Raw genomic sequence first — 15,875 nt, 5'->3', positions numbered from 1 at the left:
TTTATTGCCAGCAATCACATCTCCTTTCAGCCACCATTTTACTAGGTTGAACAAGCTAAACACTTTTAGATGAGTTCCATAAACAGGCTTTGCAGTTCACTAAGAGCAAAGCCTCTGCTCTATTTCAGCTTGAGTGTCACTAGCGAGAACAGCAGTGCAGGAAGGCAGGACACATACAACAGTATTTGTACTTCTCTTTGAGTCACATTGATCTGCACTACACTGCCATCTGGTACTGCTCACAGACATCTTTGATCAGCTACTATACCTAGGTCTTCTTTCTCAATAATTTACAGCTAACAGCTTTTTTCAGTAGTCCCCAGGTGAATGACCTCACAATTAACAGGATTTGTTGCTATACCTTTTCTTTTCACTCCTGGTCTCGATGATCCCCCAGTTTTTCAACACGTTTTGATCTTCTCTTGTTTTGCCAACACCTGTCAACTTCACTCATCAACAAATTGCCTCATTTTTTGTTGATATAGATCATTAAGATGCTAATCTAGGTTGGTCCCCCCAAATAATCCTTCGGAAAGTACAGTGGAGATCTTCTCTTACTGTATATTCTGCCTTGCAATACAATTTCCCATTTAGTCAAGTCCTTAGCCACATTCTAATCCCTTTATAATCACTTTATTCTGCTTCTCTAATTTCCCATGTGACAGAATATCAGACATATTACTACAGTTCCAAAAGATGAGAGCTAATGTATTTTCTTTGTCTAGAACAATCTGATATCTTTTCCAAGGAAATCATGCTCTTAAGTCTGTGCTGACCTGCTTTTTAGACTCATTTTCTAACCACCTACATCCCTCTAATTACTACCTCAATTTTTAACATGGATCTGTTTACTATTTTGCTCATAGATACATTAGACTTTCAGGGGTGGTTCTGCATAGTAATTACATATATTTAAAATCAAGTAACTAAATGATTCTGCATGGTTTTACTTACTTGTTCCACCACCAGGACTAGTTAGAACTAGCGAAGGATGTGGTGCTTCCATGCTTTTATGAAGTGTAGCCACAGCAATAATTTTCCTTTTATGTATGCATAGTTTGGTGACATCTTCGTCCGCCTTAACATCTTCAGCAGTTCTTTGCTTCACAGCAGCTCCAGGATCAAAATTAAAGACCTGAGAGTAAAAATTCCAGTTTTAAAATAGTCATTAGAGGTAGCAAACTCACCAAATATACCTAAACCAAAAATCTTACATAGAATTAACTTGCCACAGTTCTGTAGAGCTATCTGACTGCTCATACACTGCCCAAGAGATACTTTCATAGCACATTTCAAGTTTATAAATAAAAAGTCAATAATAATCAATAACAGCCATGGAAGTTGTCATCTAGCAACAGAACTTTTAACACTCCTCAGCATCAAGAGTATGGAGGAAAAAGAAAGGACCATGCGTATTTGAGATTGCCCCGTGCTTAAGAGAAAAGTTTCAATTTGTATGTAGAATATAAAATTGCGAAGCTGATACTGAAGCTATCACATAAATCAGTGTTTCACCCTGATTCTCCCCTGTTAACATGATGCCGCCAACAGTAGGTTTCCAGTTTAACAGTAAAATCTTCAAACACCATAAAACCTGAGTCAGATGTTTTCCATGAGGGAAAAAGACAGAGAGCAGATTAATTTTTGTAATTTTATGGCAAATCTTTGGGTATATACCATTTATCTCATTTCATATATATATGATCTGAACAATGACTAGCATGGCATAGCATATCAGCTGACATAGCTCATAAGGATTATAGTACAGAGATCCATAATGATGTTTTTCTTTACCTTGGGAAGAACGAGAGGACATTCTAGGCCACACTTGCATGTTCCATCAGTCAGCAAGTAAGTCTTCACCTGCTCCAAGCAGGATAATAAAGACCCACTGGGACTGTAAAGGAACAGAGAGGATGAATACAAGCTATTTGATATATCATGACTTCTACTTACCATCCTAACAGCTCACACACAGAGTGTTTATGGTAACACAGCTGAGATTTAGTATTTTTTTTTAATAGCAATTCTTGCTTTTAGTGAGGAACTGAGATGATACTTATCAAAACTAGCTCCCAAACCACATTTTAAAGGAAGATTTTACTATAGAAAAACACAGCAAATGCAGAAAAAAGAAACTCATATTACTGATATTTAATATTCACATTAAAGCCTGCTTGAAAGCCTTAACTACTGCTTAACTACACTAGGAGATTATTTTTCTCCCTCCTCTCTCCTATTAAGTGTAACACAGGCAGAGTGCAGTCCCCATGGACCTCCTTCCCTTCTGTCACATCACTGCAGCTCCATGCAGGCACAACACTCATCTGTATTTTTTAGGAGTGTGATCTCATTTAAAAAGAAAAAAAAAAACCACAAAAGTGTGTTGTAAGTATGAGAAAACACATACAGCAAAGGGGCCACAGTAACAAAAACTGTTGTGGTCGTGTCTCTTAGTTGCATAAACAATTTGATTTCATTCAGCTAAAATTTCAACCCTTTCACTGAAAGTGAGAAATATTATACCAAGAAGGCAGCCCAATGAGTTTCTGATAAACTGCACTTGGATTTCACTAACTCCCACCAAAAAATCATTATCTCCACATCCAAAAATAGGACAGTGGAAATTCTGTTACGGCAAAATCACTTATTCATAAGATGAAAAAGTTCTCATGTCACAAGCCTCTAACTTCCAGATTGCTCTTTATTACTTGGCCATCTAAGCTGTTTATCAGGGAAAGAATACAATAATTTATGAGGACAGCTAAACCACTGGTTCTTAATGGCAGCTGTAAACAGCCCTTATTTTAACAAAAACAACTTCAGTGGAATGGTTTGGATCACAAAAAAGGAGTCAAAATTCCAAACTATGATGAACTTTCTTTCTCAAACCCAAATGTATAAACACTTAATTCTGCGCAAGAACTAAGTAACACATAAAGAAACACCTGCAAGTGACATTTAAAGTTATGACAACAATTTAAATAAGTAATTTATTTGCCTGACTTGACCTGAAATAGTTATTTCGGAGAGAACTGTCCAGGTCACTGTGTAACAGTGACAGCTCTGTGGGTAAGCAAGATAAGGCCAGGCTGGATGAGGCTTTGAGCAACCTGGTCCAGTGGAAGGTGTTCCTGACAGTGGCAGGGGGGTTGGAATTGGATGGTCTTTTAGGTACTTTCCACCTCAAACCATTCTATGATTCTACAATAAAAGAGCAATCTAAAAATAATGGTACAGATAGGAAGCAATAGGTCAGAAGGTCACCTTCCCAGTCTTAAGCTGAAATACTTGGTAAGCAGAGGGAAATTACCTTTTATTTTTCTGTATCTTCATTTCAGCGATGAACTGGTTAAACCATGATGCTGCCATTATCATATTTTAACTCAGTGTCACTTGCTCTATACAGGTCTGCATTTCTAGCGCTGGCTGACCACTTTGGACTTTCCTGGCCTGCCCTGACTATACACGCAGGAGCAACTGCTCACCCTGTGCACAGTCCACATATAAAGATGCAATAGCTTCCCATGGGAGAAACTCAGGTTGGCATTTACTCCACACTATCCCACCTACGTGCAAAACTTTTACAGACACTTTCTGTGACACTTAAAAACTCATGTTAAAAGCTGTCCCTGGGAATATGCTCTGGAGTCAGGATGGCATTTTATTTGCATTGGTGAAACAGGACAACTCAGCTGCAAGAGTAAAGCTATACCATCAAGAGTTCATTTTACACCCTCCCTAATCCTAGAGTAAAGCAATTTTAAATATCCTTCCTTGGTGTGTGGTTTGCATAGGCACACATCCAATGCACTGACCATCCGTGGGTGGAAAGGAAGGTTGGGATACTGACCCTTACCAGAAAAGGGCAGATCAGCCCACTGAATCTGTGGCATGTGGGATTCAGCACTCCTACTGCACATATACCATAGAATGGCTTGGATTGGAAGGGACCTGAAAGATCATTCTAGCTCCAACACACCTGCCACAGGCAGGGACACCTTCCACTAGACCAGGCTGCTCAAAGACCCGTCCAACCTGGCCTTGGAACACTGCCAGGGATGGAGCAGCCACAGCTTCTCTTGGCAACCTGTGCCAGTGCTTCACCACCTTCACAGGGAAGAATTTTTTCCTAATATCTCATCTAAATCTACCCTCTTTCAGTTTAAAGCCATGCATATATGCATGGTTATTTCTTCGCAAGAATCAACAAAATTTTCAAAAAGGCCTTTTTCCTGGACAGACCTGTTTAATTGCAAAGTATCTTCTGTGTGCATAAGTTTCCTCACGGTCCTATACTTCAAGGAATAATCCACAGCTTCCCATGTAAGAAAATACCAGCTTTTTTTCAGCGCTTAGGTTATCCAGAAGTTTTAGGCCTCCCAAAAAATCAAGGAAGAGTAAATGATAAAATATATTCGGATCTGTTATTGACAGTTGAGATACCTGTTCCCTTTATTAAATTGCTTTCCTCAGTTTATTCCACCAATGACTTCATCAACAGTAAGCTGAAGAAAACATTTAGGTGCTACTTTAAGGCAGTAGCACTGTTTTACCTAGAATATCACTGAGACTCAGTGCTTTTATCAGGTAATAAAAACTGGTTAATTAATGGGTTTACTTCAAAGCAACTGTTAACAACTGATGGAAAAGCAAGCACACTTTACAGAATTATAGAATAGTTAGGGTTGGAAAGGACCTTAGGATCATCTAGTTCCAACCCCCCTGCCATTGGCAGGGACACCCCACACTAAACCATGTCAGCCAAGGCTCTGGCCAAGCTGGCCTTGAACACCACCAGGGATGGAGCATTCACAACTTCCCTGGGCAACCCATTCCAGTGCCTCACCACCCTCACAGTAAATAACTTCTTCCTTATATCCAATCTAAACTTCCCCTCTTTAAGTTTTAACCCATTACACCCCTTGTCCTGTCACTACAGTCTCTAATGAAAAGTCTCTCCCCAGCACACCCCCTTCAGATACTGGAAGGCTGCTATGAGGTCTCCATTCAGCTTTCTCTTCTCCAGGCTGAACAGCCCCAACTTTCTCAGCCTGTCTTTATACGGGAGGTGCTCCAGTCCCCTGATCATCCTCGAGGCCCTCCTCTGGACTTGTTCCAACAGATCCATGCCCTTTTTATGTTGAGGACACCAGAACTGCACACAATACTCCAGGTGAGGTCTCACAAGAGCAGAGCAGAGGGGCAGGATCACCTCCTTCGACCTGCTGGTCATGCTCCTTTTGATGCAGCCCAGGATACGGTTGGCTTTCTGGGCTGCAAGCGCACACTGAAGCCGGCTCATGTTCAGTTTCTCATCGACCAACACCCCCAAGTCCTTCTTTGCAGGGCTGCTCTGAATCTCTTCTCTGCCCAACCTGTAGCTGTGCCTGGGATTGCTCCGACCCAGGTGTAAGACCTCGCACTTGGAAGGAAGAATAACTAGAATGAGTCCTTATTCAGCTGGGATCATCTATTCTAGTTAAATCATGTCAGATCTTAATAGATACACTAATTTTCCCTTGGACAGCTTTTGAGTCAATATTGTTTGGCTTTTCATTCTCTCAATAAATGCCATGTATATTTTCAGGGTGGCTGTTCCTTCAGAAAGGCAGAGCAGCACCGGAGCAGGTTACCCAGAGAGGCAGTGGAAACTCAATCCATGATGATGCAGCTGGCGAAACCAACCTTTCCTTATAAAGGGCTAACCTGATCAAGTGTGGCGGGTGCTCCATGTCAAGCAGGAGGTTAGACTATTTGACTTCCATCCCTCCCAGCTAATATATCCTACCATGTGACTTCCACCAAACAAGAACGTAAGAGTTGTGGACCATGATAAACAACCTTTCTTAATCAAAAGGGCTTACAGAAGGCAATCAGAAAATTAACCACTGGATTAAAGAGAAAAAAAAATACATGGTCAAAGCCTGGGAAGCGGGCTTGGAAGCTTCCCCAAGCTGAAAAAAGTAGCAGGCAAACTTAATAGGATCAACAAGAATAAATCAAGTGCTTTGTGTAAGGCAATTCAGAACAGAAATATTAAGAAAGTCTCCCTGAACAAAGAAAACATAAAAAAAAAAAAAAAGAGAAGACAGAAAAGCAAGTAACTGTCAGAATTATACCAACATTTACTAATTTATAAACATGAAAGACACATGCTCGAAGAAGCAGCACAAATTTTGTGGCCTGCTTCTTGCAGCTGCAGAAAATGAAGTTCATAAGCCGGTAGGATCATCGGGCATATAAAAATACCAAAGCATTATATGTCTTGACGCCTGCATACGTGGATGATAGGGGAAAAAAAACAACCTCCTAACAACTTTGTCTTTCTCATTGATTTTTTAGCTAAGGCAGAGGCCCAGTAAATTACAGCTGTAATGAGAAATACAAGGGGAAGGCGATTTATCATTGACATGCATATCACTGACATGGATTTTGTATGATTCTGCTAATTGAGAATATAAACAAGAAACACTGGAATGCATTTGATCTTTTATGGTAGTTTAGTGTAAAATTGGAGTATGCTTTGACTCATTAAAGACTTTTGTATTGGTAGTACACAAAATATGAAGAAGCGGTTATTTTAATCACAGATTAGTGGAGTAAGATTAAGCAAATAACTGACTGATAATCATTTAGAACTCACTGATGTAAACCTGATGTACCCATATTTTGTTACCGTTAACTTTGATCTCTTTTCCAATACCATTTAATTTATAGTCTGTTTGTCTGAACTCATTAATTTAATAGTAATTTCAATTTCTTTGTGACTATTCCAGGGAGAAGCAAAAAAAAAAAAAAAAAAAATCCAATAAGCTAACAAACAATCAAATAACAAACAAAAATCCAATAAGCTAAACAAATATGATTATTTGTTTAAATAGGATACTTTAAACTTTGGATTTAGGCTTGTGTTCTTGTCTTTCCCACATGAAAAATGTGGGGAATCTACAGAAGTAAGTCTTGCTGGAGAATGTCAGTGTTACTGGACAAAGGATCTTTACAGGGCATATAAAACCTGACATTTTCTGCAGCTACTAAGGAGTTGCACCACTTTCATTTCCTTTCAAAAGAGAGTAAATAAAACACAAAAATATAATGGACACCTGGAAGATAAACCCAGAAAAGACTTATGGAAGAGCTACAGACTGTCAGGATAAAGCTGCATGGCACTGCATAAACTGAGCTGAAGGCTTGCTGCTGACAGAAATCAGTCTCACTCTGCCTTATCACTCATGAACTGTTTGCATGTCTGATCATGGTGCTGAATTCAACCAGCAAAGCCTTTTACAAAAAGCCCATGCTGGTGCAAGGAAAAGGCAATGCCTGTGCATCTAGGAATCAGCAAAAGACAGCAGAGATTTCTTAACATCTCAAATGTGGCATATAACTAGAACTCTGGTTAGTTTCATTGCAAAAGGTCTGAATAATAAAGATGTTAAGTAAGGTTAAATCTGCTACTGCTTAGCTTTAAAATCCATATGACAATAATAAGTAACAAAGAACTATTCACGCCTAAAGCAAAACATGTATTATTATCAAATTTTCAAAACCTAGCAATATTAGATTTCAGACTACGTTAAGGGTATGCAAATGGCACAACTGACATAAGTGGACTCCACTAATATCAGCAGAAAAAATGATCTTGCACTTCAAAAAGAACAAGCTCTGAAGTTTTTGAGTACAAAAGATGAGCTGACTAATTCACATGTTCTGGCAAAACTATAATGAAAACAAAACCAGTAACCACCTCAGATAACCTTACCTGATATAGAGCACTCCACTTTGGTCCACCCTTCGCTGCCAACCAACGGGAACTTGCACTGCTGGTGGCCCTCCATCCGTGTCCCCTCCGTCACACTCCTTTCCACCATTCATTTTTCTGTTTCTGTTTATGAGTCTTCAAAGATATCAACAGTAAGATGATATCCTTTTACTACATATCATCATGGCCCCCCAGAGAAGGCCATTCAGTACACCTTTCCCCAAACTGTACAAAGTGCATTGGGAGGCTCCAGCTCAACTTGAAACCAAGTCCTTAAAAGTGGCCATTTTTGTTAATGAGTCACTTTTCCATTATAATCCACATTAAATATGTAATGTTTAACTCCTTATATAGTCATAAGGATGAACTATATAGATAAAAATTAGTGCTTCCAACTTGGGAAAATCATAATTCACCAATCCTTTGTTACCTGTCAGAAAGGAGAATGGGGAAAAGGAGAATTTCTAGTTCAACAGCATGGCTCCAAGCTTGATGACTGTCTAAGATAACTTGTTTTTTGTGAAAGCTTGTCTCATTTTTATAAATATGAGTCAGATCTAATACCTCCAGGTATTATACCCTTTATATGCCACATTCTTTTTGTTTTCTTTTTATCTTCCATTCATTATCCAAGTTGTCTTCTTGAGTTTCTTTCATGATTCCCTGGATCCAATAAAACAGCCTGAAAAATACAGATACAGAAAACACATGAGCCATTTTCTGAAGTCTTTCAGAACAGTTCTGTAACTCAGGAAGATGTATACAGCTGCATCCATTTAAAGAGCTTAGAATCAAAATTTTAAATGTCAATGGAACTATCAAAATAAGGCTTAGGGTGAATAAAATCCTGCTAGCATGTTCTATTTATATGGGGTTGCAACAGAGCTACATCTTAAAAGCTATGAGAGTGCAACTGTTACTAAATAGTTAAAGTACAGTTTGGGTGAATTAAGGGATGTATCTTTTAACTGAATAGTTTTACATATGCTTCTGTTCAGAATTATCAACAGATGACTAGCTCAATTAATGCCCTTTAAAATTTATAAAGTTGAACGAATTTAATGTGAAGCGAGATGGTTCTAGGGTTGGTAATATCTATACAATGGGAACCCCCCGCATTTAGACTAAATTAGTAATCTTATAAAAAATTGTATAATAAGGAAAAAGCCAGCATCAATACACTGCTCTCAGAATTATCTGTGAAGCAATCTTAATATCATAAGTAATAATTCCCCTCCTATGATTATACTGTACAAGCACATCTTCATGAAAGAAGTTCAGAATGATGTAAAGTGTGGTGTCCCCCAAAATAGTTTTTCAAGTTGAGCAGGTGAGACTTAACTCTTGAGGTAGGACATTTTATTAAGGCAAGACAAACACGGAATATGCAATTCAAATAGTAAATACCTCAGAAAAAAACCCCAAGCCCTAGAACTCAAAAGTAAGATGTCACTGATGAACTACCATAGTAACAATGTTAACAGGTTTTATTTGGAATCATGTCAATTCTGCCTTATTCCTAACACTAATGTTATGCTAATATTTTAAAACATAGTGTGTGTTACTACAGACCTGACTGATTTTAATAAGAAAAGGTTTCTTGATGTAGAGACGGAACACAAATATGTAGGATCCTAAAACATTTCTGCAACAACAATACCAACAAGGCATTACATCTATATTTAACAGTCACAACAGATCCTTCCTTCAAGACCACTAAAGGAAGAGTGCAGAGGAATAAATATACTCCTCAAAAGTATTCCCTTAGGTACACATATGCAGTACGTCCTCTTTAGATGTGCTACTTAGAAATGTCAAGTTCAAAATGCTACATAAAGAAAAAAAAAATAAATGGCCATGGTATTTACAAGAAGGGTGTGGACTAGAAAGGAGCCGGGTGGACATACCCCCTTTGTCTAAGGCACTGAAATCTAAAGAACAGAGTGCAATTTTCAGAATGAACATGATTTTCTGCAGGACAAAGCCTTCTAGGACAGCCTGGCACTGTTTTGCAAGGATCTGTTTCAACTTTGTTGTGCTCCAGAGCACAACAGGATGTAACCCATGGCCGGCCAAAATCAGGGAAGGGATAAGGAAACAATGATGAGACCCTGCACACTGACAGCGGTGAGGTGACCAGGTACCAACCAGCAATGGTTACAGTGAATGCACCTTGCTCTCTCTCTCCTATGAAAACAATCTACCCTTTAATCTCTAAATCTGGTGCACAGAAATAGGATTTGGAGAGCACTTGGCAACAGTTCAGGACTCTAGCAGGTTTTCAGTGTGGAAGTCCTGGCATTTGATCGGTTTTATCCTCATTAAGAAGGTAGCAGATGATGCTTCATCAAAACTAAGGCAGAATTTACCTTCAAGTTTCAGCATTATGGCTGAATGCTGCACTGGTATTTTTATTGTAGGTCTTGTGTAAGGCTGAAACAGGTACATAATTTCCCTAATATTTTTAAAGAGAATTAACCTTTTGTAATACAGTAAAATCAGAATCAGAAAATACATATTTAAAATGCTAGAAGCACAAAGAAAGTGCTGCTCAACTCTTAGCCTAGTCTTGCTGTGGATCATGTTGCTATTTAGAGCAACTGCACTGGATCCATTACAAGAAAATAACAGCCATCAATTTCTTTTTTTGCAAAAGCAGCAAGAGACATGCTTTGAAGTAACCCTTGTATTTCTACTGTTTCTGCAATGTCTTGCCTCAGCTAACATCTCATTCCATCACAACCATAATACTCATCATCTAGTCAAGATAAACCATTTTTCTATACTGCATATAGCTTGAAATAGTACTAAAAGAAGCAAAATAATTCAATTAACTGCTTCTTCTTTGGGAAATACTTAAACATATTTACTCAGTACAGTGAATTGGAATAAAAGTCACAGAATGGTTTGGGTTGGAAGGGACCTTAAAGACCACTGAGTACCAATCTCCTTGTCACAGGCAGGGACACCTTCCACTAGACCAGGCTGCTTAAAGCCCCATCCAAACTGACCTTGAACACTGCCAGGGAAGGGGCAGCTACAGCTTCTCTGGGCAACCTGTGCCAGTGCCTCACCACCCTCACAGGGAAGAACTTTCTCCTAACATCTAATCTAAATCTCATCTCTGTCAGTTTAAAGCTATTTCTTCTTGTCAAGTCTTTACATGCCCTTGTAAAAAGCCCCTCTCCAGCTTTTTTTTGGCCCCTTTAGGTAACGGAAGCTGCTCTAAGGCCTACCCAGAGCCTTCTCCAGGCTGAACAAGAGCAGCTCTCTCAGCCTGTTTCCACAGGAGAGGTGCTCTGGCCCCCAGAGCATCTTCATGGAGTCCTCTGGACTCACTCCAACAGGTCCATGTCCTTATGTTGGGGGTCCCAGAGCTGGACACAGTACTGCAGGTGGGGTCTCACTAGAGTGGATCACTTTTTCTTTAGGAGTACTAGAGACTAAAGAATTGCAAACTAACACAAGGATTTGAGTGATGTCAAAAATGAGAACGAATCAGAGCATAGGTATGATGATCCATTTTCCATTTTTCTCCAGGTACAAAAATACCCCAAATATCACACTCATCCTAATCAGAAATAGTAAACTAGACTATTCACAGTATTGATGTTTGACCATTTATCTTGTAATTTACTGTGCTCATATGCAAGCTGCAGTCTGCAAGGACACACCAATGTGCCTGTGTGCAATGAATCATGTAAAGGAGGGATAAAACTTCCTGGAAGCCTCTTAGTACATGGCTAATCAGTGTGTAACTAGCCATGTAGAAGTACATAGGTAATCAGTGTGTAACTAATCATGTTGTATAGGAACACACAGAAGTGAGATTTTTTGACTAAACTCCAGCACGGTTCTGTGCAGATTTCCAGATTTCCACAAACTGCAGGCAATAAAATACCCAGTACATCTGCTAAGCATTGCACTTTTCTATCTGGCATTAATGGCAGAAGTTAAGAGTTTGCCAGCGAAGGTTTGGTACTGAAATCCTTCACTAAACTGCATGTGCAGAGTCACTGTTTTATTTTTGTAACACCATAGAAAAATTAAACATAGTACCTGTCTCTTCAAGAAGAGTTAAACTCTCTCAAACCCAATTCATCAAAGGACACCCTTTGCATTTCCCAACAACTGGGTGTCAGCCAAACAAACAAAAAAAAAGGATCTAAGGAAGGTAGCAGTGAAAATCAGGGTGAGTTATTTAAACCAGGCTGGGTCTGGGTCTTTCTCACCTTAGTGCTGGCATAGGCTCGTTTTGCAATGTTTTATATGATAAGGCAGCCTAGATGCGAAGCTGTAAGTTTAAAGGGACAACTGGAGGTGACAGCGGCACTACTCTATCAAGTCTGGCAAAGTGCTCTGTGATCAAAAAGACATTTAAATCCCAGTAGGGATCAGCCTGACCGTGAATGCTCTGACATTCAGAGCATCCATTTGACTATGACTCTACATTTCTTACCAGTCCAGAACCTTCCAACTTGATTGCAGAAAAATCTCATCCCTTGATGTACCATTTTACCCTTCTCCAACAATGTATTCTATCTGAAGTACTCTGGATTGGGATAGAAAGTGTTTGGATTTTGGATCAAATTCAAAGTATTCTGGACATTGGATTCTGTCCAAATGCCTGATTTTCATCAACCCACGTAATAAATACCTCTTCTCTGTAATCTCGTAACAACTCCAGACAACTCATGTTATCTCACCACAAGTTAACACAACTTTCCACATCTAAATCAATTACTTCTTTTTTTCTGTGTGCCAAGACATGCCGTTTAGATTTGTTTTGCAGTTCAGTTTCATTCATGTGCTTAAAAATATTTCATTGGAGAACTATGCAAAACTACATTGAATTGTTTCCCCCCTTTAGCTCCATCAAACCCTCCCCTATTTCTCCTTAGTTTTCATATACTGAAAGTATGTTTTCAATTCTTAATGCAACTGTCTCACTTTTTGAAATACTGCATTTTAGGAAGCCTCTTTGCACAGTCAGCTCTTAATGTTTACTCTAACAATTTTTTAGTCAACTGATGAAATAGAAAACTTGGTGCAAAGTCAAAAGAAACTTAAATGAGATACTAATAGCATGGATTCACATTCTATCACATACAAATACCAATATAACGTTTATTTTATTAATAAGTGGATGTAAAGCCAGCTAACACAAATTCTGACAAACATGCTCCATTACTTTCTCCTTACATGGATTTCAAAGTGTGCCTAACAGTTACATGTATTGCAAAGGCTACTTAAGAGGTCTACAATCAACGTATACCTCTCTGATGTACAAACCCAGTGATTACTTAAGGAATGACCAGATTTTGGGTATAAAGTAAAACGTACACAAAACACTGCTTATAGATACTGTCTGAAATGTCATTTTCCAGGCTTTCCTTTCTATCACAGAAAACCCTACAAAACGCATTCCGAAACAGAAACACCTTCATGGTCTTGGGGTTTCAAAAATAACAGGAAGCCTTAGCGTCTTAAACAGCATTATTTTTAAACCAGAGAGTTAAAATGAGTTTTCATTAGTTATCGCTTGCACATTATTAATCTCTTTAAGTCTATCACAGCAATTAGTTAGGATTCTCCTGTATCACCTAATGAGATACAAATGTTGCATCACTTTTTGGGAACGCTTTTCCATTTTGAAAAGAAGCATTCTCTTGACTAATTAGATTGGTATTGAACACTTTATAAAGCCCTATTTTTAGGTGAGTGATTCAACAAACAAATGTGCCTGAAGCATAAAGGAAACCTTTCTTTCAACTGTATTTCATTGTATTGGCATCCAAGACACTAATACAGCTATATATATGATATACTCTGGCCTTTGCTTTGAGAAAGACATCTTTATATTACTCGTAAATACAGAGTATTAAGAATACATTGCAACAACCAGAAAGCTGATCTTCGCTGAATGACTGAATTAAAACAATACATTTTAAACTGCCCTACTGTCAAATCAGTTTATATCAGTCCAACTACCTTTGGTACTGAATTATTTTTAACTGTATAAAGGACAGTTTTATAATGTACTGTAGCAAGGCTTATATATTCCTAATATATACTACCTTTGATTCTATAGAACTTTTTAGGATTGTAAGACACACAATTTAACCACTCTATAAAATGATAGCTATTTGGATGAATTCACTCATAAATAGTGAAAAAACCTTCGTCAAAGCCTCTGTACCTGTGTCTATACCCACAGTCAATGACAGTCACCAGCAGTCCACTGGACATGCCCCAGCTCAGCCAGCCTTGCTCACCTGCCTGCGGGTGGACAGCACCCTGCAGTATTTGGTTTCCTACGCTGCCAGACTATACGACCAACACAGTCACTTCAGACCGACTATTAAGGAATCTACCCTAATAAAACAATAAGGACAAGATTCTCATGAAGAAAGACTTGATTATGTTCACAGATTCTACATTAAAAGCATGATGATTAAAAGCACAAAATAGCAATCTCTTCCATAGGATCATTTTGGAGTAGCATGCTGTTAAATAATCAGAAGTGGTATATGTGATATACTTCCAACCAATGTTAATAGTGCAGGTGAAAATTAAGAGTTCATTGAGGTGCACTGTATCCTTAAAACCCAGAAACTTTCCCAAGGTATGACTGCCTTTTAACACATCTATCTGCATAACTCTGGAGTTGGGAGCAACTGAGGTTTTCCCTTTCCAATAAAAGAATGGAGAAAGTACACCCTTTTGAGAACTCCCTTTGTGTACACATGTGCATGTATTCATACACACAGCATCTCTGAGAGAGTTTTGACAAAAAAGCAACAGTGAGCTACATGACAGTCAAAAAACATGGCAGGAAACAAAAGGATTTTCTTTTTAAAACCTCAGCTCTGTCTACTCAATAAGAATTTAATAAATACAACAGATAGAATCCACTGAAGAATACAGAAGAGTCACAATGCTCTTTCAGGCCTTCCACCACATTAATTTTTTTCTTTACAAGAGAAATAGGTCAAAACTGTGTGCGTGTGTGTAAGGCCTACTTTTCTTCAAAATAATGTAAGTACTCAGATTTATTTATTTATTTATTTTTACATCAAGATTAATATCTGGTATGCAATTTAAATCAATCAAGTTATTCTGCAGGTAAGAATCACATCACCATTATCAAAATATTTACTAGGGAATACTATGAAATAGAATATTATCAAGCTATATGTTAATAATAAGTGAAGAAACAGTATTACAACCATTGTCACTTTAGGTGAACTTGTATAATAAAATAAGGAATTTATAAACGATGTCCATCTTCAGCTACCTACAAATCTAGGAAAAGCAATCCTGGACTCGGATGTTTTTGTTTTCTGGGTTTTTTTTTTTTTGTTTTGTTTTGTTTGGGGTTTATTTCAATGGGCAAAAGCTATTTTCAATGGTCTTGTTTCAACCTGCAGGCAAAAAGGTTCAACAGCCTTACAGAAACTATTTTTTTTTATTCTTTGAAACAAGACAAGCAAACTATTCTGCAGCAGAGAAGAGCTGCAAAACAAGGTTCCTTGCTGAGGATTTAAGGAATAGGTTTTCTCCAGTATAAAGAGAAATTACATCTGAACTCTTTTTTTGAATGGCTTTTCTTCTGTTATTTTCTGCTTTCTTCATCACACAGCAATGATGTACCACCAGTACGTATCAGTTCTGCAACTGAGAAGGCCACTTTTTCTGAGTTCCCTTTAGGTTTTGTCTGAACAGGAATTTCTGTCTCCTCCAAAACTCATCTTGCCATAAGGTACGTAAGGTACAATTCTTAAAACTATTTTGTTTTTGTAATATGTTTTCAAAATTTAGTATTTTGGAAAAAGCATGTGTAAATCTTAATTCTCTGTGGTTTCACATATCTTCACATATCACACTGAAACTTTTCTATATTAACTGTCATTCTGTTTGAACTATCAAGCTCTAGAGGAAGGAAAGTCACCACAACTCCAAGACAAGAAAAAAAGACGTCTGCTAAATGTGGAAGTTAAAAAAAAAAGGCAATCTTTGCCTACAAGAGAGAGAAGTCAGACCTTTGAAGCCAAACTCCCACAACAGAAGAGGATATTAATAGACAAAAATCTGCTTTGTTACAGTGGGA

At 38.2% G+C, this 15,875-nt stretch overlaps 1 protein-coding gene across 13 annotated transcripts in view; it reads right to left on the bottom strand.

The window, feature by feature from the left end:
* Positions 1-15,875, bottom strand: part of MBD5 (methyl-CpG binding domain protein 5) — a 153,551-nt gene that overhangs the window by 38,029 nt on the left and 99,647 nt on the right. For 9 of the 13 annotated variants that reach the window (XM_062637727.1, XM_062637725.1, XM_062637735.1 and 6 more), the window contains 3 exons: positions 7,766-8,447; positions 1,795-1,897; positions 955-1,135 (listed from right to left, as the gene is read on the bottom strand). In XM_062637727.1, coding sequence (XP_062493711.1) covers positions 955-1,135; positions 1,795-1,897; positions 7,766-7,878 — 397 coding nt within the window. In that variant the 5' untranslated portion in view covers positions 7,879-8,447. The remainder of the gene's footprint in view (positions 1-954; positions 1,136-1,794; positions 1,898-7,765; positions 8,448-15,875) is intronic. The other 4 variants (XM_062637723.1, XM_062637732.1, XM_062637724.1 and 1 more) reach the window with 3 other exon arrangements.

This window comes from Pezoporus occidentalis, unplaced genomic scaffold (assembly GCF_034315485.1).
Source record: "Pezoporus occidentalis ecotype Australia unplaced genomic scaffold, CSIRO_AGI_Poc_V1 ctg54, whole genome shotgun sequence".
Classification (NCBI taxonomy): domain Eukaryota; kingdom Metazoa; phylum Chordata; class Aves; order Psittaciformes; family Psittacidae; genus Pezoporus; species Pezoporus occidentalis.
This window is presented reverse-complemented; position numbering and strand designations above follow the sequence as displayed.